A 26109-nucleotide genomic window follows, 5' to 3' on the forward strand; every position below is an offset into this window, starting at 1 on the left:
CATTTCACATCCATCAGTTCTGAAATCTGACCTGAGCTACACTAATGCTTTTCGTTCTTTAAAGTTTCTCTTTAGAAGAGAACTCTGAACTCTATTTTCTCAGAAATGTTGGCAAAATACATTAAAAAAAAATCCAATCAAATCTATAAAGCCTGATGACTGGGGAGTGTCACCATTCAGTCATGAATCCTTGTTATAACTTTTTAGGAGTAGACAGAGTGTAAGAATATTTCTTCTTTAAAGTACTTCACAGTCTTTCATCAATATATGCTAGATAATCATTAAAAAGCCAATAGCAAATATTGTGCAATGTGCACTGGCGCATTGACTTGTCTTGCATTTAATTAGCCAATTAGTTTTGCATGGATTACCACAGTAATCTGAAACTACCTATTGCCAGTAAGTAAAGCTAAAAGGAAATAGCAAACCAGCACATTACCTGGCAGAGAGCTGCTGTCCAAGACAATAATCTGGAATTGATAAATACAGAGCCTTTGTCGAGTTTGAACATTTAAAGACTCTTTGGAGACCTGATTGGCTGATTATCACACATGATGTTTAGACAGTTTATTTTGTGTGACCAATTGCCAAACCAACAAGCATCTCAAATTACTGAGGCACAAGAGGTTCTTGTGAAGCTCAACATTCAGAAAACGATCTCACAGAAGGATATCCTAGGTTTATGAACATTTCATCATTTGTTTGGGATTTCTTTCACAGTTTCTTTGTCTGATATGCAGGATTTTTCCTTATAATCCTCTGTGTATATTCACAAGTGTATTTAGATGCTATAGACTTTAAAATGAGTGCTGATATCTGGAGACACCTGAACACAGCTTGTGCCTAATGCTACTGGAATTCAGCATATACTGAGACACAGTGTGTGAACCTGCCATTTAAAACATATAGTAAGTTAAGATCAGCACTCACATGATTTTGTTAAAACAATTAAAAGTGTAATAAAAATGCTCTAAAGATCATCAGCAGAAGCTTAAAGGCAAAATTGCGAGCACTCAATGCAGCTAACATGTTGCAAAAGTCTAATTTTTTTCTCATTTGAACAAAATTGTCCAGTAATTAACAGTAAATATGCAATTAACTTGGACTTTTTCAGAGTGCTCCATTTACAGGCATAGTAAAATACCACATCAGGCTTTACAGAGTAATTAGAAACTTCTTTGTATTAATAAGCAATGCTAGCTACTACATTATTTAAAAAGCTGTATTTTGCTGGAGATAATACAGAATTTGCTTCAGAGCTCCAAAAAAATGTTCTGTTATTTCTTAAAATTTACAAAAACTCACCATTTGTGTATAGGAAAAAAACTGAATCATCTGCAATACTGATGATAAAATAAATGCATACATAAAAGGTAAGTTGTACCTTAGACCAGATCATAACTTCACTCAAGAATTCTGAGCAAAATGTTTTTGTAAGTTCACATAAAAAGCCCTTTTTTTTTAATTGCAAAAATTATGTTAACTCTTTTGTTGGAGAAGAAAAAGTTGTATGTGTCATTACAATTGCTATTTTTCACCAGTCTCTCACATCATACTTGCCTTGACCCAATAAATGCTGGAAGGGATGAAACTGGATGGCCAAATGAAACACAAAAACATTCAGAAGACTCGGGTTAAAATTCTTTTTCTTGTCCTAGATATTCACTGTGCAACCAATATTAAAGCCTCAAAGCTCATAGAAGTGCTTTGCTTGAGAATTTCAGGCAGTGCCTGAGACAAATATTATTACAAAACTGCTGTTACTTTCACTGTCCACCACTTCAAATATTCACAGGGAAAGAAGCAGTTCTCACAATGAATTTATTAATTTATCTGAAAATAATGATGCAAATGATGATCTGCATTTCTAAGACCTATGTCAATCTCACATGAAAAGTGAGATGTGCTCTGGCACTACTGGAAGCACACCCAATATGAGAGTTGCTTAAAGGAAAAGACTAGCCTAATCATGAGAAAATATTATCATTTAATTGATCTCTATACTGTCTATAACTTTAATTTGAATCTAAAATGGTTCATTCAGGAAGGATGAAATATATTGGAGATAATACATCACAGTGATATTTAAGCCCCTCATGCCAAACTGCGGGGAGGACTATTTGCAAGGGGTGTTCGTCTCAGCACTGAGGACAACAGCAGGAAGGGATCGTGTTTGCTGACACAGGCACATAAGAAGCGGAAAAAAAGGAAGTAAACATGGGTTGCTGAACTCTGATGGAGACCCTGTGGTGACAACAATACCACATTTCCTATTATTGGAGAAAAATAGGAAGCAAGGCATTGTTTGTACTGGACACCCTCTGTTAGATTTTGACAACTTGTGTTTAGTCCCAGGTACAGCTTCTCACTTGTGTCAGCAGAGTTGGTACCCCCTGCTGTGCCCTTCACTGGCAGGCCCTTCCTTCCACAGGATTCCCATCCCACCCGGGGCAGGGGAAGAGAAAATCACCTCTGGCCTCAAGATTTCTGCATCTGTGATAAGCAGCCACAGAAAGAGGGATTAATAACAGGTATCACTGTGATGTCCCTGGAAAGTGAGGCTGCAGTTGTCCTTTAAGAACACTGAGAGCAGGGCCAACATGAGCAAGCACAGCACCGCACCAGCTTGGCACCACAGAGGCAGACCACAGCTGCCTTTTGTCCATCCATTTCAGAGACTGAACAGAAGGGCTTAAATCTGTGCCCACACTGAGGCTGATCTTCTAAATTCAGGGAACTGAGCAAGAGGTAGAAGGTCAGAGCTAATGTTAAAGTGGGCTTCTGACTGACAGAGCTAATTGGCACAGGGCACACCAGCGGCAGGCAGCTGGCCTGCAGTTCGCAGTCAGCTTGAACCTGATGAAAATAAAAGTTAATACTGTCTTGGACCATTGTCTATAAACATGTATAGACACCAGGAGGGCTATTACTCAGTTTGCCATATGAGACTAAACTAGCAGTGTGTTTTGTGAATAATAATGGCAGTGGGCTTTTACATATAATAGAAATCCAGCTACTTGAGAGCTCCTCTGAGGTAGGTGCCTAGAGGTAGATACTTTACTGCATCTTGCTGCCCACACACACAGAGGCATATACTTATTAAATTTAACTGTCCCTTCCTGGAAAAGAGCCAGACACTAGGAAAAGACTGTCATTTTCTTCTGGGATCATGAGCTTAAACTGTTAAAACTGAAGTAAGTTCACCATAACCATTTAGCCTGGATGCCTATCTGAACTTCAGCTCAGGTTTGCTATGCAATAACATCTGTTTCAGTATGTCTGTTTATTAATAGACACCTAAAAAAATAATCTCTTTTACACACAGCCAAGTGATATATTTAATATGACAGCACAATTTTTCCTTCAGTCACAGTACAAAGATGTTGCCTTTCTTGAAAGAATGCTTTATGTTAACAGTGGCAATAGTACTTAAAGTTGTATAGTGGTGTTTTCTAATAATGGAGGTTTGGTTGCAAACTGTTGTCTGTTAGAGGGGATTTTTTTGGTTTTGTCTAATCCTCTGTAAGACCTCAGATATTGGATGGCAATCTCAATTTCTCCTGTTTATCCTATTAGCGTATACTTTTAGCTTATCACATTTTTAGGGAAGATTTAGGTTTGTAAAAAAGTTCTGCAAGATATTATTTGTGACTGTCTCTGATTTAAGAGATGGATTCATCACAGATATCTTTAGACTGTGCTGACATTTGCACGTGATCCAGATACCTAGGTTCCAGCTTGATTTATAGTCAATGGGCAGAAATTAATTTCTGGTACATATCCTTCTGACCTGTTTTAGACATCTAAGTTATAATGAAATTACACGTGGCCTACAAATGGCTATATCTCTCCATTATATAAGGTGAGTCTAGATAACTGGCTGAATTATAGATATCCGTGCTACTGAACTCTGCATTTGGATGAATGCAGCCCTACAGGCTCATAATATAATTTATTGGTATTGCAGGGAAATGGAAATAAAGACTCAGATCATTCTTCCAGTCCAATGTTTTAAAATCGTGTTTTGAGGTAGGTAGGAGGAGGATTTTCTTGTTTGTTTATCAAACTCTTATGAAATCAGAAAGTGAAAAACACATGTTCTGAATTCTAAAAATGTTCTTTCCATATTATTTGAAGTAAATCCACAGCTTAGCAGTATGGTGTTGAAATCTGAAATTTTGCAGTCTATTCTATATTGCTAAGAAAAATAAGTTCAGTTTTGCTGAGTAATGAGTCACTGAAACGCATGTGCTTAAATAACCATATTTTGTGCGGGATTTTATTTTGCTGTGTTTGTAAAATGTACAACTCAGGAATATTCCATTATGCACATTTTTGTGGCTATCATGGCTACGTAGAAGAAAATTTACGGAAGGTACAGATAAACTATCTCATGCTTCATGTACATACCATAGACAACTAATACTATCCTTTTAGAAAGTATATCTTCAAGCCAAGTCTTACATAGCAAAAGCAAATCTGAGTGAGAAAATTCATATGTGTAATTTTGATTCACAGTTTAGTCAACTAACTCATTGAATAAACAAGCCAATTAAAACTTGAAACAATGTTCAATGCCTTATAGAACAGCATAGAGGGAAGCTTACCTTATGCAAAGACTAGACAGTTGCCCAGAGCAGCAGAATTGGAGAAGCAGCAATTTTAGAGCCAGTTTGTGACTGCACTCATTACATTGTTAATAAGACATTAATTTTTATAATGTAGAAATACTTTATCTCAAATTTTTCTGGAATTTTGTGAGTCTGTATTTCATAATAGCTGAATATGTGGCATTCTAAAATTCTAGAAAAATGGTATTAAATATGATTTCTTGCAAATTTTGGAGTAAGGGCAGCAGAATATATTTTACTCAAGGCAACAAAACAGCTAGGACTGTCTCTGATGATACAGATATTGAATATGCATCAGGGACTGCTCACAACTGATCAGCAAAACAGTAACTGTTTGCCAGAGAAACGGGCAAGACTTTGCATAAGCTCAGGAATGCCATAGTAGATCCATTTGCAGGAAAAAGGCAATATAAATTAAAACTATTCTACATTAATTATTTAAAAAGTGTTAGCATTCAGGCCTGAATACATTCTGATAACTGCAGATACACAAGAGCTTGAGTAATAAGATATGAAATAGGGTGTGACAGTGCACAAGTTTGAGTGTGTTAGGTATGAAGAAAATGCACAAACTGAACGGTATGTTGCATGTTACATTGTCCAACATTGTGTGAATATGCAGCCTTTTGGGCCGGTTCTTGCCTGATTCTCCTGTAAGTGCTCTTTTGCAGTAGTTAGCATCAAGGGATAGTAAAGAAGGAATGAAGAAGACCATAAAGAACAGCAGGACCAGACAAAGTTGTTGTACCTGGACAATGAGAAAGACAGAGATTTTGCCATTTGCCTCCAAAACAGCAATAATTCTCCCTTCTTGTACATCACTCTTCAGAATGACCTAGACACATCAGTGGGTTAAAAACTGCAGGTCACAGAGGGCTACATCTGCCTTCACACAAGTTGCAAGTGCATGTACTTTAGCTCGCATTGCAATGGCACTGTGATGAAAACACATGCTCCCCCACCAGCCCCTTTGCCAGCCCTACACAGCAGCACCCACTGCCTCAGTCTGCTCCACAGAAACACTTACTGCCGTCCTCCACCCTTCCTCCCTAATCCTCCAACCTCAAAGGCCAGCGGTTTCACCCCCCTTGCTCTAACAGCCCTAGTAACTCAAAAACATACCAACATACAAAGTCCAAGGTAAGGAAAAACTACTTTGTAACTGACTTAAGGCTTGTTCATTATGAGAGTGAGATTTCATGTTTCCCCTGGTGCCTTAATTTCCCTTCAGTCATCCTCAATATTTTGTATTTAGATCCATCTATATCAATATATAGATAATTGTACACAAAATGCAATGCCTTCAAAGTAATTTTTAAGGTTACTCTATCAGGACAGAGTTAAGCCATGTTTGTGTGAATATCACCTAATGCCTTAAATAAAGAAATATAAACTTGGCCACTAATATTCTTACTTTTTTAAAACACTGCAGTAGCTCATGAAAACAAAATATGTTCAAGCCACTAATATTAGTTTGCAATTTCTGTTTTGCTCAGATCACTTTAGATTCTTATACCAAATCCCTTCCTTTATCTTTCATAAATTATTTGTAAGCAAGTGTATTTTTAAAGTAGAAAAATACATTTTTCTAGTCTGATCAGCTAATGTGTGTGAGCCTAATTCAGTGAAACTCAGTGTGCCCATGAGACTGAGTGTTAGAAAATAAAGGGTGTAGGACAAGGGGTAATGTCTTTAAACTGAAAGAGAATATATTTAGAATAGATAGAAGGAAAAAATTCTTCACCATGAGTGTGGTGTGACACTGGAACAGGCGGCCCAGAGAAGTCGTGGAGGTCCCATCCCTGTCAGTGTTCCAGGCCAGGGTGGATGGGGCTTTGAGCAACCTGGTCTGGTGGAAGGTGTCCCTGCCCAACACAGGAGGGTTGGAACTACATGATCTTTAAGGTTCCTTCCAACCCAAACTATTCTAGAACTCTCAGAATCTTCAGAGGGGAGAGGATGTTGCAAGGACATTGCAAAATACAAGTGAAAAGGACAATGATCTTGAATTGAATGATACTACTGCCTTTACTGACATCTTAATTTTTTATGGTATGCATCTTCTGAAATCCTGTAACTCTTAGCTTTAACTTAGCAAATCTTTGTAGTTGCATAATTATTATGTTAAGCAAAAATATATTTGTTTCCAGCCTGTAAGAAAATGCAAGAAAGTCTCCAGAGTGAAAGTTTATGATTTACATACAATTATATAAATTGCTAAATATATATGATATTTGTTAGAGGTACACTCAGCTTTTCAGCCAAATTTGGACCATGATTAAGGGAGTCATTTAGAACAAGTAAGCAATAAACGTAGGTGTACTTTACAGTGGGAACATGACAGTTGTACTTGGGTAAATGTTACCTTAACATATAAGCATAGTGATAAAAATATTCAGCAATTGAAGTAATTTTGTTTAAAGTCAAGAAGGAGGTAGAACTCACATTGACTAAAGGGGGCAGTATAATGTCTTTGTACTTCGCCTAGAGGGGCAGCTGTGCTGGCAGCAGCTTTCACCCCCAACGGATCAACTCTTGGCTATGGTTTCTACAAGGGTAAAGCAGCTTTATTTTTACGGGCAGAAATCCACACATATCCTGCCAACTGAGGCTCCTCAGGAGACAGATAAATTTTACGCAACTCCCAGCTGGCCTGAATACTGCGACAGCAGCACCTTTCCCCTACAGCTCAGAGTTTTTTTCTGCTCTCTGAACTAATCAGCTTCTTTCAAGCCACACTGAGTATGTCTATTTGAGATGAATACAACACTCTTAGCTCCCACAGGTAAAAGATTCAGATCAATGTGGAGGTTCGCTGTAGCTCCACAGCAGCTGTTTTCTGCATGTGTGTTTTTTTAAGATGGTAACCTTAGCAGCAACACAAACAGCCTCACAAAACTCAGCCCATAGCCCATAACAGAACTGCTCAATCTGATCAAATCCTTAAAAAAACAAATCAAAAAATGTCTTACATAAACCCTTCACTCTTTAGGACAAGTGATAGTCTCTTGTGTTTCCCGTTTGCAGCAGAAAGTAGGCAGCCCGTTTCTATCCTCAGCAGGGCCCAGATAAACAGTTCTACCAAATGAAGAAATAAACAGGGATTCCCTCTGGCAAGGTCAAAGAAGCAGATGAAAATAACCCAGGGAGCACAAATTCAACCAGATACTAAAGGTTCCATGCTCAGTGGGGTTTGGTTAAATAATCCAGGTCCAGTCTTTTAGGAACACAAATACAAACCTTTCCTTCTCAATGGGGTAACAGAAACAAACACACGAAGTTAATGAAGCCAGCATGGATTGGCCAAACAGTTCAAACTCCCCTTTGGAGCAGTGAGAACAGCTATGTAGCAAACAACCTCAGCCACTTGGCATGGGAAACATGACCCTGCTCTGCTTTAGTTGGATGAGCAAAACCTTGCTTGATTATAGGAGTCCTTCATTCTTTAGGGGGCTAAATTTACTATTAAATGCTGCCTAAAGAATCACCCATTCAGTTCTGCCAGTTTGTGCACTAAGTCAAAGCAATGGCAGTGAAGTCTTCCCCAGGCATTCCATCCTTTTATTTTCTTACTGGGTCCAGAATCTACATATCCTCTCACTCCTGTACTGTCAACATGCAGTTTCCCTCTTTTAGTCCCATGCTTTTTTTCACACTAGTCTCCTCATATGAAACACTCTTCTTTTTTTATCCATCAGTATCCAGTATTCCTTCTGCACACTTGGTCACAGAAATGTTCCAAAGGAATCAAAAGGATTTTATGGAAAATACGTCCACATATATCTGTGGTACTCATGGTGAATCAATATAGTCTATAAATACCATACTGCAACACTCAAACTTCCTGAAACATCAAACCAATATACCTGCACTTCTTTTTCCAGTGCTGCCTTCTCTCCACTTCATGTCCTAGTATGCAGCATGTTGCACATTTCTTCCTATATCTCTATCACCCTGTGTGCTTGCATAGATACATAGAATTATTTCTATTACAAAACTATAATCTCCTCACTTATGTATATTCAGTTGCCATAATGAGAAACAAGTATTACAGATACTTCCTTGAGACTACATCAGAGTGCAAGATTCTCTGTTTATAAAATAACTATATCTGCTGTTCAAAGTACTTCTAAACAGCCTGTTCAGCATACAGTTATAACTTCTGATTTCATCCTGTGAGTGTTAGTGAGAAGAGAGGACTGACTTACAAGTAGGATTTAAGCTTCAGTTATTAAGAGATAACAACCTACTCCCCAGGAACTAGCAAGAGGGAAATTAAACATACTAATTTAGGTGGCTAATTTACGTTTCACAAGACTATTATGCTACATACAAAAAAAGATGTTATATTTATACATCTGGGACAAAACTAGTAAATGGAAAAAAAAAAAAATTGTAACTACCTTATTAAGGTAAAAAGCATATATTGGATCCTCAATAAAAAGTATCCTTCAGTAGTCTGTAAGAACCCTGTTCTATTAGATTAGCAATTTAGGTATGAGAATTTAAAAGTAAGCTTGGACATGGTAACTACAATAGCTTTGCCATTTTTTCAGGAAATAGGTACCAGAAAAAAAAGAAAATCATGATCTCATAGCTGAAACACATTTGCAATGGGAACAATACAAGTCATCATTTTAGATACACAGTATTTCAGCAATGCTAAAGTATATTCAACAGTGCAAGCTGATTACCTAGTTAAGCAAGAACATCTTGTTTTATTAACAGCTTTCTATGCTATCACATTCAGAAGAAGGACCTGTTTTAATAGTGGAAAGGACAGGCGCTTGTATCCTATTGCATTATAAATACAATATGACTCTAGTTTCCAGGTTGCACAAAACAATCAGCTTTATTATTAAGCATAGTTGTGGAAGTCACTATTATTTTTTTAATCACAAAAATAATTCTGAGCTGGAAACTGTCAACTGATCAACACTCCTTTATGCATGCAGCTACTAGTGGACACAGCAATGTACACATCACAGAATCACAGAATGTTAGCGATTGGAAGAGACCTGGAAATATCATCTAGTCCAATCCCCTCGCTGGAGCAGGAACACCTAGATGAGGTTACTCAGGAAGGCTGCAGGCAGGTTTTGAATGTCTCCAGAGAAGGAGATTCCACAGCCTCCCTGGGCACATGACATATTCACATATCCTATGTCAGAGCTCCTTTTTCATGGTACAAGTGAGAAGGCGTCACTTAACAAACAGGCAGGGTGGGATGTGTCAGCAGGCTACAGGCTGGCGTGGGGCTTCCCTGTGCTGTACAACCATAAGCCAGGAGCAATCCCCTTTTTGCCTGACCACTGTTAAAGCACCCATACTGCAGAGTCCAGATTGGCTCCCACTGAGGTCACAGGCCATCATTACTCAAGTACATCTGAATAATAGTTCTAGCCTTTATTTAATTTTACAGTGTTAAGTGTAATGGTTTTGAATGTGTCTTACATTATTCCATGTAATTCAAGATATTCTCAGTCACCAGGCTAAACAGTGACTATAAAACTCAACACTTGCCTCTTGCCTTTTATTTTCAAGGTTGCAATATTAATGTTTGAGAATTGTATTGCTCCATTGTTTTTAAATTTTTTCTCATATTGTATTTCATATGCATTCCTTTATTAACATCTTGTTTGATGGATAATAAAAACAGGAGAGTACATAATGTAAACATTTGTAACTCAAAAGATAAAAATAGCATGATAAAACATAAATACTAGTTAGTACAGAGGAGCATCATCTATGCCACGTAAAAGCTGTCCTACAAGAGAGTATGTCTCTGAGAGTTTCCAGTTTTAGTGTGGAAAACCCACTACACCAGTAGAATGAGCAGAGCAGAAGAGTAATTTGATATTTTACCTTGAGCATTTTCATTCTAATAAATGGAGAGAGAGAAAATGCTCTCACAGAAAGAAATATGGGAAGAGAAGGACAAAGATGGACACATGAAAGCATTTGTTTGGAAACATATAAATCATTCTGGTAACCATTATGAGAAGTAATTTCCATTTAAACTAATCAGGCAAGCCAAAGCAAGTTATCCAAAAGGCAAACTGAGTTTTGAGAAGCAATCAAAAGAGTTTCTTCAGACATTACTGTGTGTAAACCACAAGTAACTCCTTTTAACCCAGTGGAATTGCATGAGAGGAATGGAGCTCAAGTTTGGACTTGGAGTCACAGAAGCAGAGGAAACGCCAATCAAGCAACACTGACATATTATTTGACTGAGAGAAAACACCACAGCACTTTTAGGTCTCACTTTTGAATGCCCTTGCTGGATTTCTCTACCTTATGTGAGTTTGGCCCTTGTATTCATTAGCTTTGCTTATAAACCTCTTTCACTATTGTAATACAGCTAACACTGAAACAGGCCATGCACAGTGCTTACAACACTCTAATGTTGTTATATATGAATGAGGAAATAAGCTAAATTGAAATAAAGCACCCTCATATCCAGCATAACTACATCAAAACATCTCTTTTTGGATAACTACATCAGAAAAACATGAGAACAAAAACTACCTGATGCCTCTAGCCGACACAATTATATCTGCACCTGAACAAGCAAACAGGGTCTCTTTTTTTCTTATTCTCCACAAATACAATGCATACTTCATGCTTTGTAAATACAGACTATTATGATATATTCTTTTCTACCTATTTTCCTCAAATATACAACCCAGAGGTCTCAAAATACACCACCTTTTTTCACTCCTTGCTAAAATCTGGTGGTGTGGCTTCTAATCATGGGCTATTGAGTCTCTCGATTCACCTTTTGTAGTGTTGTTAAGAAGAAGGGAAAGGGGCTGCCGAATGGAAGGCAGGGAGGTAGAACCCCTGTGTGACACAATGAGCAGAGATCTTACAATTTTCACAGGGCAAAAAGGAAGCCTTCAGTTTAACATTATGTACAAACTATTATGAAGATGTACATCCTAAGAAGGGTTTGGTAATGGGATGATAGGCCCATTGCCTTCTTCAGCTTCCAGTACCCATTTCTCTCCATGGTCTATTATGTTTTCTCCACCTGCTCCCAGATGCAACCCCTCCTGCTCAGCCGGCTTGAGTCTCTGTCTTAGGCACATTTTTTCTGTCTCTGAAACTAGTCTTCAGTTCCAGTTTGCTGTTTATAGCTCACCAGTTTCCATTTCTAACATCAACAGGCGGCATTGCTGACAACACAGGGCCCAGTACAGTTTCAGATCCACATCTGTCCCTGGCATAGCAGGCGAAAGGATTTAACTTCTAGAAAACTCCAATGGAGAGTGTACTCAGCACAGGCAGAATTGTCAGCGAGTTTTACACATAAAATTCAAATTGTTAAGAAATCAGACACCTTCATTCCCATGGGAAGCTTATTTGCACCAAGTTGCCCTTTTTTTTTTCTTTCTTGAACCTGCCCTGAGCGCCGTATTATGAATCCAAACTATAGGAGGTCAATGTGATAAACCCAAGTCCTATGGTATTTTAATTCAATAACGTGGCAAACTGTTAAGATGTTCTACATTTTAAGGTTTCCAATTTCCATAACTCTGTAAGATCAGCAGAGAAAAGCAGCTATGTCTCCCAGAAGCCAAGTTGTTATGGTTGGTAGTTTGAACATAATCCTGTGTCACTTGAAAAATTCTAACCTCCATTGCCACATATTTATATCATTATCCCAGTTATATGAAAAAAAAAAAAAAGCCACAAACCACTTCACATCTGATGTTAAAAAGAAAACCACTTCTTTAACACAACTTATTTCAAATGCATATACTGAAAGTGAGTGCATTTCTCTGTCTGCAATGCTAATTAAACACATTACAGTAGGAACTGATTTTCTGGACAAATTGGAGAACTGGGCAACCACCAACCACATGAAGTTTAACAAGAGCAAGCGCTGGATTTTGGACCTGGGACATGGCAGCCCTGGCTGTACATACAGACTGGGGGATGAGATGCTGGAAAGCAGCTCCACGGGAAAGGGATCTGGGGGTTCTGGTCGATGGCAAGTTGAACAAGAGACAACAGTGTGCCCTGGCAGCCAAGAGGGCAACTGTGTCCTGGGGTGCATCAAGCACAGCATTGCCAGCTGGGTGAGGGAGACAACTGTCCCACTCTGTTCTGCACTGGTGCAGCCTCACCTGGAGCTCTGTGTGCAGTTCTGGGCGCCACAGGATTAAAACGATTTAAAGCTACTGGAGAGTGTCCAGAAGAGGGCTGTGAAGTTGGTGAAGGGTTTGGAAAGGAAGTTGTATGAGGAGCGGCTAAAGCCACTTGGTTTGTTCAGCCTGGAGAAGAGGAGACTGAGAGGAGACCTTATCACAGTCTACAGCTTCCTCACAAGGGGAGGAGGAAGGGTAGGCACTGAACTCTTCCCTTTAGTGACCAATGACAGAACCTGAGGGAATGGCAGGAAGATGTGTCAGGGGAGGTTTAGGTTGGACATTAGGAAAAGGTTCTTCACCCAGAGGGTTGTGGACACTGAAACAGGCTCCCCAGGGAAGTGTCACAGCCCCAAGCCTGACAGTGTTCAAGAAGAGACTGGACAACGCCCTCAGACACATGGTGTGATCTGTAGAGTTGTCATATGCAGGGACAGGAGTTGGACTTGATGATCCTTGTGGGTCCCTTCCAACTCAGGACATTCTATGATTCTATGTATGCTTTTGCCATTTTTGCTGGCACAGAAATGGTAAAGGTTTGTTCCTTCACATGTTCTTAGTGCTGTAAAATACATATTTGTTCTCAGTATTTCTTGAATTCAGAAAACAAGACTGAGAAGTACAAGTCTGAAACTAACACTATGAGTTTGATACTAATACAAGAGACAAACTGGGATTTAACCTTCTTTTGTGTCCTTTTTTTTTGTACCATAGACTGCAAGGGTGCTTAAGTCACAAGTGGCAGGCACAAACACTAACATCTTAATTAATCTATTTCTATGAAAAAAACAAACAAACAAACTCTATTTTTAGGGATGATGTAGTGCTGTTTTGTGACTGATTTTACTAATTTCTATTGCATGGAACACATGCAAAAGGCAACATACATCATTGCTCTGTTGTTATCACCACTTAGGGACAGCAAATGGGTAAAGTTCTTTGATGTCAAACATATTTTGAACACCATTACAACTCTTCGTCATATGTTCTATCCTTAAGTGCAAAACTTGGGAGTGCTGCCAACAGTTTGCTGACACTGAGGCCATGTGATGGAAGGGTACTGTACAATGGTCATGCCTGAAGCTACAGCAGCAGTCTGCTAGCAGGTGTGGGAAGATGAGCTATTCTAAAGGACCAGAGCTTTCAAAAATATGTAAAGATAAGAAAAGCCATTAAATACAGGAGGTGTTCTGAGCTGTCTTCTGTGCAATGTGCTTTCTGAATGTTCCCACAGGACCTTGATCATCACCTACAGCTTAGTCCTCTGTTGGAAAGCCTTAAAGAAAGATAAGAGTGAAATAACTACCAAGCTTGCTGTCAAAAAAACTGGAAAGTGTTCTTTTGGGGGATACAAATGTTCAGTCTGGAAGAAAACAAGCACTGTTTAAACAATCCTGCACATTCAGGCAACTCCAGTCCATGGAGTTTTATGCTTTGACTGTTAAAAATAGATGCTGTCATTATCTTTCACAGTAACCATATGAAAAGAATGTCAAATCTACCTATTCTGAAATATTACAATTTCTATAATGTTTGGACTTTCTGCAGCTTGTGAATAGTTGACTTAAAAGTTTCCTGCAGTCTAAAGTTATTAGCCAATTCTATATGATTTACACTATTATTAAGAGCACTTCTTTCTTTTTGGTTGGAACTGAAACATATTCAATACTTCACATTCAATAATCATGACACCAGGTTAAAAGAAAATGCATCAACAGCTAAATTAAAAAAAAAGCCAACAGGGTTAAGTTTGTCTTCTAGTGCTCTAGTGCTTTCTAGTCCTTTTGTGAATTAACACTAATTCCATTTTTTATGATCTTAAGTCTTACAATCACAAAGCAAAAGCATATGTTATGTTAAGGCTCCACTCTTTTCCATCAATTTTCCTCCTTCATTTTGGGAACTTTTTTCATTGCCCTAGTTATGTTAATATCCTTTTGGAAATGCTTATTCAGTTTTTCTCAAGCAAATGTTCTTAATGGACACTTCTGATTCCACATTACTGCAAGTGTCATGAGACAGGAAAGCATCATGTCCTGAAAATAAAAAAATATTAGCATGTAACTGGAGGCTTGACCTTGAAAATAACAAATAAAGGAACTACTTAAACACATTGCATAAACTAAACTTAAAAATATAAACAACAAAAGAATGAACTGCTGATGATTAATCACCCTGTCAGAAACAAACATTATGAATTTAAAATCTTGAGATTGAGAGGAAAAAAAAAAAAAACAAACTGAGATTCTAGTTTGTCAGCCACTGTGACCTGGTTAGCTAGACATTTTCTCTTCAAGAAAAGCTTAACATTATTTTGATTGCTTGGCTACAAGACCAAGAACTATAAGAAATATCAGAAATATATGATAGATTAGAAAGCCAAGTAGTGTTCCTCAGTCAGTCCATCCAACCCACTCTGTTCCTCAAGTCATGGAATATCATGCCCTTATTCATATATCCGAATTACTTTTGTTTGAATACTGCAAATTTTCTTCAAATGTTCCAAGATTCACAATAAAACTATGAAAGCTGGCACAACAGCTCACGAATACATGCAAGTCAAGGAATGCAGGTTTGGACTGAGCTGTGTGTGTGGAACACAGCCTGTTTCTCACTTTCGGTTGGTCAATGAGGTCCTATTTTCCCATCTAACTCCTCCTTGATTCTGTTCAAACATTAGGCCATATATATTACATGAGCAGATAGAGAAACTGGAAATGTTCTCTATCAATGATTAATGGCTATGACCTAACCCTTTTTAATAAAAATCAAATGAGAATTATATGTTTTCATAGTCATATTGACCTTGAAACATAAGATTCATTTAACAGCACAGATTAGTAGCACAGCCCAAAAACATTCCTCTTTTCTTGGTCCTTGCATAAGAAAATGGACAGCTCTAACTCTAGCAAATGGTGTAAAGGATACAACTAGTTAAGAATTATATTCAGACACCAACTTTGCTAAAGCAATCATTCAGCTCTTTACAAGAATCCTGTGAAGTTACAATAGAAAAAAAAATTTAAAAAAAAAAAAGGCAGGTGAGTTGTAGTCTCTTTTCTTGGACTGGAAGGGCCCCAACAATAACCAGCATTACTGGAAGCACTACCACCTGCTCATTGTGAAAAATGGACAATATAATTTACTTAAGAAAATAAAGGATATCTAGGAAGTTATATTTTACTAAAATTAAGAAAACCAATAAGCAATTGAGCAATGGGTGCCAGGAATATATATCTTATATATGTATAAATATTTAAAGAAATAGACAGAAAGCATGAAATAGTGAAAAAAAAAAAAATCAGGAAAGAAGAGTAATGAAAGAAAAACATTAAAAAAAAAAAAAGCTTGTGATTCAAGTAGAAGTTCTCTTTTCTCTCCCCTAACTTGCCTGTCCATAAATAATAGCATCTCCTTTAAGTCTGCCCATAAGATCTCCTGCCTCCATAAAACTCAGATTCTAGAATGAGGATTTTGCCACAGCAAGAGCTGAGTGAGCTTAAATCCAATATATACCACAGATAAGTGACAGATGGAGTTAGGTTAAAGAGCTGGAATGAGACTTTTTTGTATACTATTAATGATGCATTCATTTACACTGAAAATTGCTGAAACATAATTCCAGCTCTCTTTACTGCAGCTGCAGAGCCACAATGTTTAACTGCATTCAGTTTCTTTGATATTTCCCTTTGCATATTTCAAAGTCTCCTGCAAAAGTTTATATCTACTCTTCCTTCATCACTTTACATGTCAAATACCTGTTCAGATCAGTTGTATCACTACATAATCCAAAGTATTTCTTATCCATAAAACACGTGAATTTATTTCTGTACCATCCATGAAGACCGTCCATGAAGACTACAGCTGATATTTATGTTATTCCAAACTCTATCATGTAAATAAATAAGACTGACTTCATTAACCAAAATCACTTACTGCTGCCATAAAATAAAACCCATAACCTCCAGCTACCACTCTTCACCTCTTCAAAATGATTACTGGTTTTGCTCTGAAGTCACTTACATTTTAAACACTATGTTGCAAACTAAGCTAGCTGGGCCATTACAGATACATGGAGTTACAGTTTTATAATAAATTGCACAAATAACAGAAACATCTGAAGTATAATTTCTTCTCTGAACTTATTCCACCATGAAGACAGAGTAGATAGTCAGCACTGATTCTCAGGTATGGTATTCAAAGCTAGCAGACAATAATGGAAGGAGAGAGAGTTGTCTTTAAAAATAAGGAGTGAATCACATATACATTATTTCCAGATTTAATACTTGTACATAAAAGCATTTACAACTTGTATTGAACTATTTGTCAGTTTTCTGCTTCCTTTAAATATCAGTCTACCTCCCTCTGTCTTGAAGACTAACTTTAAATATCATGATTCATCTAGGCTGAGGTGAGGCAATATTTTGTTGGCTCAATTGGTATGCTGTTAAGTTTATGGCCCCATTCCTGCAATGGAAGCTGCAAGCACCTATTTCATTACTATTTGATAAGTAACTTGAGAGGCAAAGATAGATGTCACTATGGAAACATGAGGGATTATTATAGAGACCAATGAAACAGGAATGGACACTTCCATGAGGCATTAGCTTCCTTCATTTTGTCTTTCATTTTGTGCCCCAAACAGCTTTCAATAATAATTTCAGTAAGACTCTTCTTTAAATGTTATTAATTTTTTCTTTGTTTTCCTGTCCACCTGACTGGAAAAGCACTAGAGGACCTGTGTCAGCCCTGCAACCCTGTAGGACTGAGAGGTAACATCCCCTCCCAGGAGTAGCCAGGGACACTCTGGTCTCTGAAATGTGAACAGGGCAACTTCTCAGCCTCTTCTAAGACTGTTTCCTTGCTTCAGTGTCTTGTAGGGGCCACTTCAACAACTACAAACCCAGGGCACAGGGGTCTGCATGGGCACAGAAAGCCCCTTTTCTCTTGGGATGATTGCCCCTTGCCAAAGAGGCTGCTCAAACCATTCCCTTCAAGGACCTTGAATCCACTGTGTGATAGCAGAGGTCAAGTAAAGAGAATGATGGAGAAGCAATATTTTCCCTCCTCTGGTACCAGTTACACAAGGAGTACACAATCACTAACTAAAGCCAGCAATGTTTGCAGATAATCATGCCGGCATTGTCGGGTTCACAGCAGCCCAGAGCAGAGTAACAGGTGCTGCAGCTGGCATGTGCAGCAAAGGGTTCATCCAGACCCACGTTCCCCAAGGTCATCCTGACCACAGAGCTATGACATCAGTGCTTCTCGCAGGCCCGTTTCTGATGACGGCAAGAGCGGCAGCACGGTCCTCGCTTCGCTGCTGGCGCCGCTGCTGCTCCCCGCCCACATTTCCCAGCGGAGCTGCCCCCGGGGCGGGGGCGCCTCGGGCCGTGGCTCTGCTCGGGGCGGGCGGTGCCGCAGCGCCCGGGGATGCGGCGGGAGGCGGCCCCTGCGCCCCAACTCGCCACCCCACTATGATGCGCGCAGCGGTTCGGGGGCGGGATCGCGCCGCTCCCCTCCGAAGCTGCAGTCTCGGCTCGGCCCCGCCACCCGCCTCCTTGCCCTTCTGTCAAAGCCGGACGCCCACATGGCAGCGGTGAAGCTGCTGGCTGCAGGGCCGGCGGGGATTGCGGCGTCTCCCTGCAGTGGCTGCTTTGGTACCGGGGGACAGAGCCCGACAGGGGCAGCGTCCGCGAGGGGCGGCGGCTGCGCCCCATGCGGAGTCCGTCCGTCCGTCCGTCCGTCCGTCCATCCATCCATCCATCCATACCTGCGTGGGCGGTGGCTCGTGTGTGCGTGTGTGTCAGTGACTGACAGCGCTGCGCGCACAGCGCGGGGGCAGCTGCCCTCACGCAACCAGCCGGGGACCATGCCAGCACGCCCCGGCTGCGGCAGCCACTTCTCCGTCCCCCGGAGCCCTCCCCTGCGGGGGCGACCTCAGCGGCCACGCTGCTCCTCCTCCTCCCTCCTAGCGGGTAGGTTACGTTACCTGGTCGCTAGCTTGGGCCGGATCTAATCCCGCGGCCGCCGCCGGCTTCTCTCCCTGCCGCGAGGGCGAGTGGGGTAATTAATTTATTTATTTCCCATGAGGTATCCTCGGCAGCAGAGCAGCGGCGGGAGAGCCCGGGCCGGGCGGCAGAGAGGGAGGCCCGGGTGCTGCTGCGGGGCCGACGGGGCGCCGCTGTCCCGGGGGTGCTGCCGGGGAGCGGCCGAGGCGCTTCAGCACGGGCGGGGGGGGGCGGGGGCTGCGGAGGAGACGCCTCCCGGGCTGCCCAACCCGGCTCCGCGGGGTTGGCGGGGGCGCGGCGCCCGGCCCGCAGAGACGGAGCCAGCGCGGGAGGTGGACGCTCCGCGCCGGGCTGCGCCGGGCCGGTCCGGACCGGGCTGGGTCGGACCGGGCCGGGGGGTGTAGGCGGGCAGCAGCGGGTCCCCGCGCCCGCCAGGGCGAGGCGTGAGCCCCCCCGCTTGCGGCCTCCCCGCCTACCTGCCCGCCCGGCGCTGCCGCAGCGGGTTCCGAAGCAGCCGAGGGCGCACCCACCCTCGCTCGGAGGCGCGGCCACGGCCGTGTGCGCTCGCCGGGGAGGAGAGGGGCGCAGAGAGCCCCACCGGCCGCGTGTCGCGCTCTTCACCTCGTTTCTGGCAGCACAAGACGTGTCCACCCACCCATCCCGGGCCCCACCCCGTTCTCCTTTTCAGAGCTGAGTTTGCCAAGTATTTCATGTTGTAAGGCCGTTTGCCCTCACGATTCCAAGAAAAGGTTGCATAAAGTAGCATCATTGTGGTTGTATTAATAAAAAAAAATAAATCAGAGTGGGTTTTGTGCTGGAAATTTGTCTTCTGAAGCAGGAACTTAAATTTGACAAGTCAGCAATGATTGTTGTTGATTAAAATCTTGGTCATCTTTTCCTTTGCCTCCTTTTTTTCTACCATAAAAAAAAAAAAAAAGTTGCAGTGACTGTTTTGTATATATCATTAACGTATTTATTAAAGTGGCCACTAAATTCTCCAAAAGTTCTGTCCTTAAGCCTAAAATCCTGTAGGGAAAGAGAACATAATCATATAATTGCATAATTAAAGCCTTTATCATAATGTCTATTCTCACGGGTAAAAGTTGCACATTATGTGCAACATTTAAAGTACTGTGAAGAGGCTGGAGTAATCACAGTTGTTGACATTATGTTGCAAAATGTGTACAAAAGTAAATGTGGTTAACGTGGGATTATTTTTTATTTTAAAATTTATTGCATGTTATTTGTTTAGTGAGAGCTTTATGAATAGGATCTTCACATACATGCTAGGAACTGAGACTGCCTGTGTAAGGGCAGGGAGAGAGAGAACTTGTGTTGTAGTTGGGGATATTCCAGTTTGCTGAACTGTTGGTGAAGGAGGGAAGGACTTGATAGGGTTGTCTATTTATTTTCCATTAATAACATTTGAATCACCTAACTAGCATCAGACACAGCAAACAAAAAAGTTTGAAAAACTATCTGGAAAAAAAGCATGGCAGCCCCAAAAAAAAGCTGCAGCATGATTGGCAATACCTGTTACGCATCACAGAATCCATCCACAGAGGACTGCCATCTTGAAGTGCAAATTCCTTTGCATATGAATCTGTTTGCTTTTGTGTGAGAAGTGTTAGGAATTGTTCTATGTTTTAAACTCTAATCATTAGACCATAAGACACAGATCCAGAAAGCTCAGTAATGTAACATTTTATCATTCCTTCTTTCTCAAGGATACTGATGTTATAATTTGTGTGTCATCTGCTTCCACTGCACCTTATTCAAATTCAGGAGAGAATACTTTGTCACGTGTTTGTAAAGCAGCCAGGTCGCTACAGTCTCTGGGCAGATCCTGGCACTGTAGTTGTAAGGAGCAGCAAGTAATTCATCAGGAGACACAGCAAATACTTTTATTCCTGAAACAGACTGAACAGTTTGGAGTAATTTTTGTTACATCACATACGCTAAGTAATACTCGAGTTACGTACCTGAGTCCAGGGACATTTTTAGGAGCAAATATCCTTGGTGACTGCCAGATAAGCTTGTGGAAGTCACATTTGCATTAATTTGGGTGTCAGTCATCTCTTGTGCAAGTGTGTGAAGGGAACCTGTGCCCAGCATCCCAGCAGTCACAGCATCTGTCCTGGCAACAGGTTGCACTACTGGCCTTGAAAGACCAATAAGCTTTCAAAAGAGGTCCCCTGAGCCAAGTGGAGAGAAGAGCAAACACTAAGCAGTGAACTTGGGCATACAAACAAAGGGGGCTCGGGTACAGATGCCCATGGTCAAACTCACTGTCACTTCCAGGCAGGCTGACAATTACAGGATTAAAAATGTGTAAATTAGAATGAAATCTGATGTAAGGTCTTTCACAGAGAAGCTGCTAGTACTGAAATCAAAGTTGTACACTTGACAGTGTTAAGCTCTCTTCCATATTCAAACACTTTGAATGTTCTGAAGAAAATCGTAGGCCATATAGGGCCTCAGACAGTTCCTGTAAAATGAAAAGCACGGCTACATTGTATTTTACAGTGAAATATTAAAGTTTAGGTATTGTTTTATAGAATGTTAGGAAAATGATTTTCAAATGAAGATGATAAATAAATAAAATTAAATTTTGTGTCATTCTGGCCTACGTAAGATTACATTCTGATTATGTTGCTTTGTTTTCTTTTGTTTTCTGGACTGACTGCTGTTCCATAAATACACAGTTCAAACTTCTCTGATGTCCACGTGCAACATATCCATGGTATGGTGTGCATGCTTTTCAGCTCTAGCAAATACACAGGGTATTATCATTAGAATTATATTGGTAAATCACCTAGGCCAGCTTCTGTAAGATTTGTATCAACAACTAATCATTGGCAGTCTGTGTCTCACTCTGCCCTCATTCCTACACACAGATAGCTGTCACTAGCATAAAATCGTAATCCTAGTTCTCTAAGTGAAAGAGATATGTATACTTCAATTTTTGTGATAAAATTCATATGAATATGATTAGACTGTAGAATTCTAATGATAAAACATAGTCAAGGCATGTCTTTCTATTGAGGTCAGTTTCCTCTATAAGCATCAATCATGTCTGTTCCTCACCCAATAAAATTATTTTTCTTTTACAGCTTCCAGGGACACAGAACACAGGACGTTGTAACTACAGCAATAGACTCAACTGCAAAAGATCTCTATCAGGCATCACAGAGAATTTGAGGCAGCTGGCAGTTATCAGCTGAAGCAGGTAGTCAGTAGAAGTGTAGAAGATAAATAGATAATAGAAAAGCAATCTGGAAACCTGGGAGAGATAATAAACCTCTCTTCTAGAGGGGAGGTAACAAATCAGGTAGGTCACTGATGAACTGAACTCCCAGATCAGTGCTGTGTCTAATACTGCTGAAAATACAGTAGTAGTTCATGCCTGTCAGCTCTGAAGTAGTACTCAAGATGTTGTTGAAAATGCAGTTTGACATATTCAGTTATAGAAATCAGTATTGCGGTGAAGTGAAAAAGGATCACACTGTTGAAAGCTGACCAAAATCCCAGGGACACCATGACCCTCTATGAAATTACAGTTGCCAGAATAGAAAACTAGTTCCACCTCCTTCTTCTCCTGCCTTCTGCTGTGTCTATACTGCCAGTGCAACCATTACATAATATTCCTGTCATACTGCTCATGATCATCTGTGGGCCTTGTGATTTCTTTTTTGTGTGATTTCTACTTGTCTTGAAATAACTGAACCATTCTGTTTTCACTACCACAAGCACAGAGAAGAGAGGGAAAGGCCCATGTCTATGAGTAAAAGAATGTGTTGTTCTTAGTAACTGTATATTAAAACAGTCCTACAAAACATCTTTCTCTTCGTGTCACTCTTATAATTCTCAAATTCCTATCTGTGGAAAGTGTGAAATCTTGCATGAACATGCAAGGAAACAGATACCATTTGATAACACTTCTCGCTGTTTTCTGAGATGTTGTAGGACTATATTGGTGGTAGGGAGATAGCATCAGGAGATATTTCTGTGAGAGTGAATACAGAAAATAAGTCTGTCAGTGGCATCTTTCAACTAAAGAAGTGATAGAGTTCCTCCACTGACATCTGTCTTTATTTTGTTAACCCACTCAGGTGGACCATACTAATGTCAGTGAAATATGAATTCTTGTGGAGTTGAATGACAAAAGGAAAAAAAAAACAAAACCACAACAAACAAACAAACAAACAAAACTTCTGCTCAATTTGCTTTGAAACATGCTTTAAAGAAATCTGTCTGTACCACAGAAGTTATAAATCATTCCGTGTATTTACACTGAAAGAGCATAAACCGAGACATATACATGAAATATTTTGAGAGTATTAGATACCCCTATTAAAGAAAGTCCTAACCAGGAAAGCAACATATCATATTCAAAGAATCACAGAGTGGTTGGGGTTGGAAGGAGCCTCTGGAGATCATCTAGTCCAACCCATCTGCTAAACCAGGTTCACTTAGAGCAGATTGTACAGGAATGTGTCCAGGCCGGCTTTGAATGTCTCTAGAGAAGGAGACCCCACAACCTCTCTGGGCAGCCTGTTCCAGCACTCTGGCACACTCAAAGTAAAGAAGTTTCTCTTAATATCCAGATGGAATCTCCTGTCCTTCAGTCTGTGCCTGTTGCCCCTCATCCTATTGTTGAGCACTACTGAAAAGAGTCTGGTCCCATCCTCTTGACAACCACCCTTAAGAAATTTATAAACATAAATAAGATTCCCTCTCAGCCTTCTCTAACACAAAGCCCATCAACAAAATTTAGATGTGTCCATGTTGCTGGTTGCATAAATAATGTGTGTGCTTTGAACAGTTCTCTCTAATTCTTAAAATGTAACAGATGTACATTTTTATTTTCTAAGTATTGTTTTAATAATTGTTTTACTATGCCACTGCACATGAATTAATTGTGTGCCTCTAAATTCTGCCTCTAAGTAGTGATTGCTCAGGGTGTTTTCCCTTTCACATCTCATTCTATGATTGCTAAAATAAGAAAAGGCCAAAATTTCAAAGCTTCTATACATTAGAAGTTTAAAATGACCTTATGCTATTTTGAGGTCTGATTTGTCTTTTCATTGTGCCAGTATAATCCTAGTGATAGATTCTCATGTCTCCCTTGAATGTTTTGGTCTTTTTCTACACTGTGATTCAGATTCAACAGGGAAAGTGGCAAATAAATAGTTAACTCAGTTCAAGCTACATACCTGTCTGAGACTCAGGTACTTCCATAAGAGGTGTAAACAGAGTGAGATCTTAGCATCTCTTTGTGGTCAAGTTCCCTAATTGTGTATAAAAGGAGTCATCTTTCATTATCTGGTTGTGCTCAAAAGTAAATTCAGTGCTCTGAATCTCAGGGAATGAAGGTATTTCTTCTATGTAGGTATAAGAGTTAGGTAACTGTTAGACAAACATCATGGTTGAGCTCTTCCAAAGATACTTACTTGCTGTACTGCCAGTGGAAAGGAAAAGGCTTCCTCCTTAATGTTTCTGAATTTCCTGATGGAGGCACTTAACCCACTGACTGTATGAGAGGTGGAATACCTAAGGGAATAAATATGAATCATGCTGCCAGGCTGTTGTTGGAGCACTGGCAGCTATAATAGTCTGAATACAGCCCTCAAGCGTAGATAGTTTTGCAGGAACCTTAAGCATCAATGAGCATACTCCAATGGGATCACATGCTTCACTCAAGATAACATGAAAACCTAACTCCTGAGTTGGCCTATGGAATATCATTAACATCTTGAATATTGTGAGCATATTGAATGCACAATTCATCTTTGGTAGTTTCATTTGTTATTCATTGGGTTGAAAGTACAAGACTGTACCAAAATCATATGTGGAGCGCTTTTACTTCTTGCCTTTATATCTTCTTGTTAGAATCATGGTTTTTTTTGGAACTCTACTCTGGGATAGCCACATTTTCCCTAAATGGGTAAAACATAACAAATAGAAGTGTGTTTTGATTAATAGTGCTTTGCATGCTTCAAAACAATAAAAATCCTTGGTATATCATGTATTTACTTTCTTTACTGATGAGATCAAAAATGTACCTTTGCAATTCAAAAGAATTATAAAAGAATTCAGATGTAGTAATATGTTTAATTTTTTCAGATGTAGTGACATGTTTAAGTTTTGCGGGCTACATACTCGACAGGCCCCTCTCTCTACACACAAATCAACGCTGGGAGATTTTTGCAGAGAAAACCACACTAATGTGTGTGGTTCTACAGACATGAGGAAGCAGAATTCAACTGTCTTTTTGAGGAAGGCCTTGAACTGCTAATCCAAATGCTGTTTTGCTGTTTTCCCCAACAGATTTGTAGTATGGCAACTATGTGTTTGCAGATGTGCTCTTACTTATTTTTGGTGACTCTCTTATTCTGTTTACAATTAGACCTGCTGGAGCTTCTGATGGTGTCCTGGGATCACACTGTTCTGTTTTGACCATTCCAAAAAATCAGGAGTAAAAATTTCTTTCTTCGTGTTTCCATTTTATTGTCAGTCATTGTCTCATTGCCAGTGATGTCTTTGGATAAACAAGCATGATATCTTGTACTGAAATATCCACTTCTTACCAAATGGTTTGAATTATGCAGCAGTTTATTGTGGTCCAGGGTGAGACTTCAGTGGCAATTAGGACACCTTAGACATCTATATGGAAGTGCTCATGTGTAAGCTATATGTGTAAACTCCTGTTCTAAACAGAGTCAATGCAATCTATGGAGCCTACTCCATGCCTTTTCAGCTGACAAACTACTTTGCATATGTTTCAGAGTGAGCCGGGTTGTTCTCTAAGCTCCATCTGAGCACAGAGAAAAAATATGGCATAATGTAAAATGTACTGTCAGTTTCTGTGTCTCACTGTTCCCTAAAGGATGCAGCTTCCAGAAACTGTAAAAATATTCTACTGTAATCATTAAATTTCTGACAAAAATATTAAAAATAACTTTCATGAGTTTCTTGCAAAAATAAGTTAGGATTCCATGAAATTATCAAATTGTCTCCTGTCATTTGCTGTGATTTGTGCACATCATACACCTGTATACTCTAAACATATAACATGCATTTGGCCAAGTAAAAACAGTCCTGGGTGGTCTTTGTGTGCCTATATCCATCGATGTAATGATGTCAGTTCCTGAATCTCTCAGGCTTATTCCATACATTTAAGATCTGAACAGGATTATTTGAGTTGGCAGGCTGTAATAATGGGAGACTGCATTTGTTGATGCAGAAGGTTACTCTGAATTCAGTGTCTGTGTGCCTTACACGTTCCGTGTGAATAAAATACTTTGCTGTAAA

The 26109-nt window shown here is 40.0% G+C and overlaps 2 protein-coding genes across 4 annotated transcripts in view; one reads left to right on the plus strand and one right to left on the minus strand.

The window, feature by feature from the left end:
- Window positions 1-19427, minus strand: part of SLC16A7 (solute carrier family 16 member 7) — an 88231-nt gene extending 68804 nt beyond the window's left edge. Inside the window, exon 1 of one of the 3 annotated variants that reach the window (XM_065048591.1) lies at window positions 18777-19427. The gene's annotated coding sequence lies outside the window, so the exon portion shown is untranslated. Of the gene's footprint in view, window positions 1-439; window positions 5352-18776 lie in introns of those variants that run through there. The other 2 variants (XM_065048592.1, XM_005498010.4) reach the window with 2 other exon arrangements.
- Window positions 4301-26109, plus strand: LOC110357952 (uncharacterized). Its single transcript, XM_065053386.1, has 4 exons — window positions 4301-4375; window positions 18033-18762; window positions 21501-21538; window positions 21909-26109. Exons 1-4 carry the CDS (start codon window positions 4301-4303, stop codon window positions 22017-22019), a joined length of 954 nt encoding a protein of 317 aa, XP_064909458.1. The 3' UTR covers window positions 22020-26109.

Source organism: Columba livia, chromosome 1, assembly GCF_036013475.1.
Source record: "Columba livia isolate bColLiv1 breed racing homer chromosome 1, bColLiv1.pat.W.v2, whole genome shotgun sequence".
Classification (NCBI taxonomy): Eukaryota; Metazoa; Chordata; class Aves; order Columbiformes; family Columbidae; genus Columba; species Columba livia.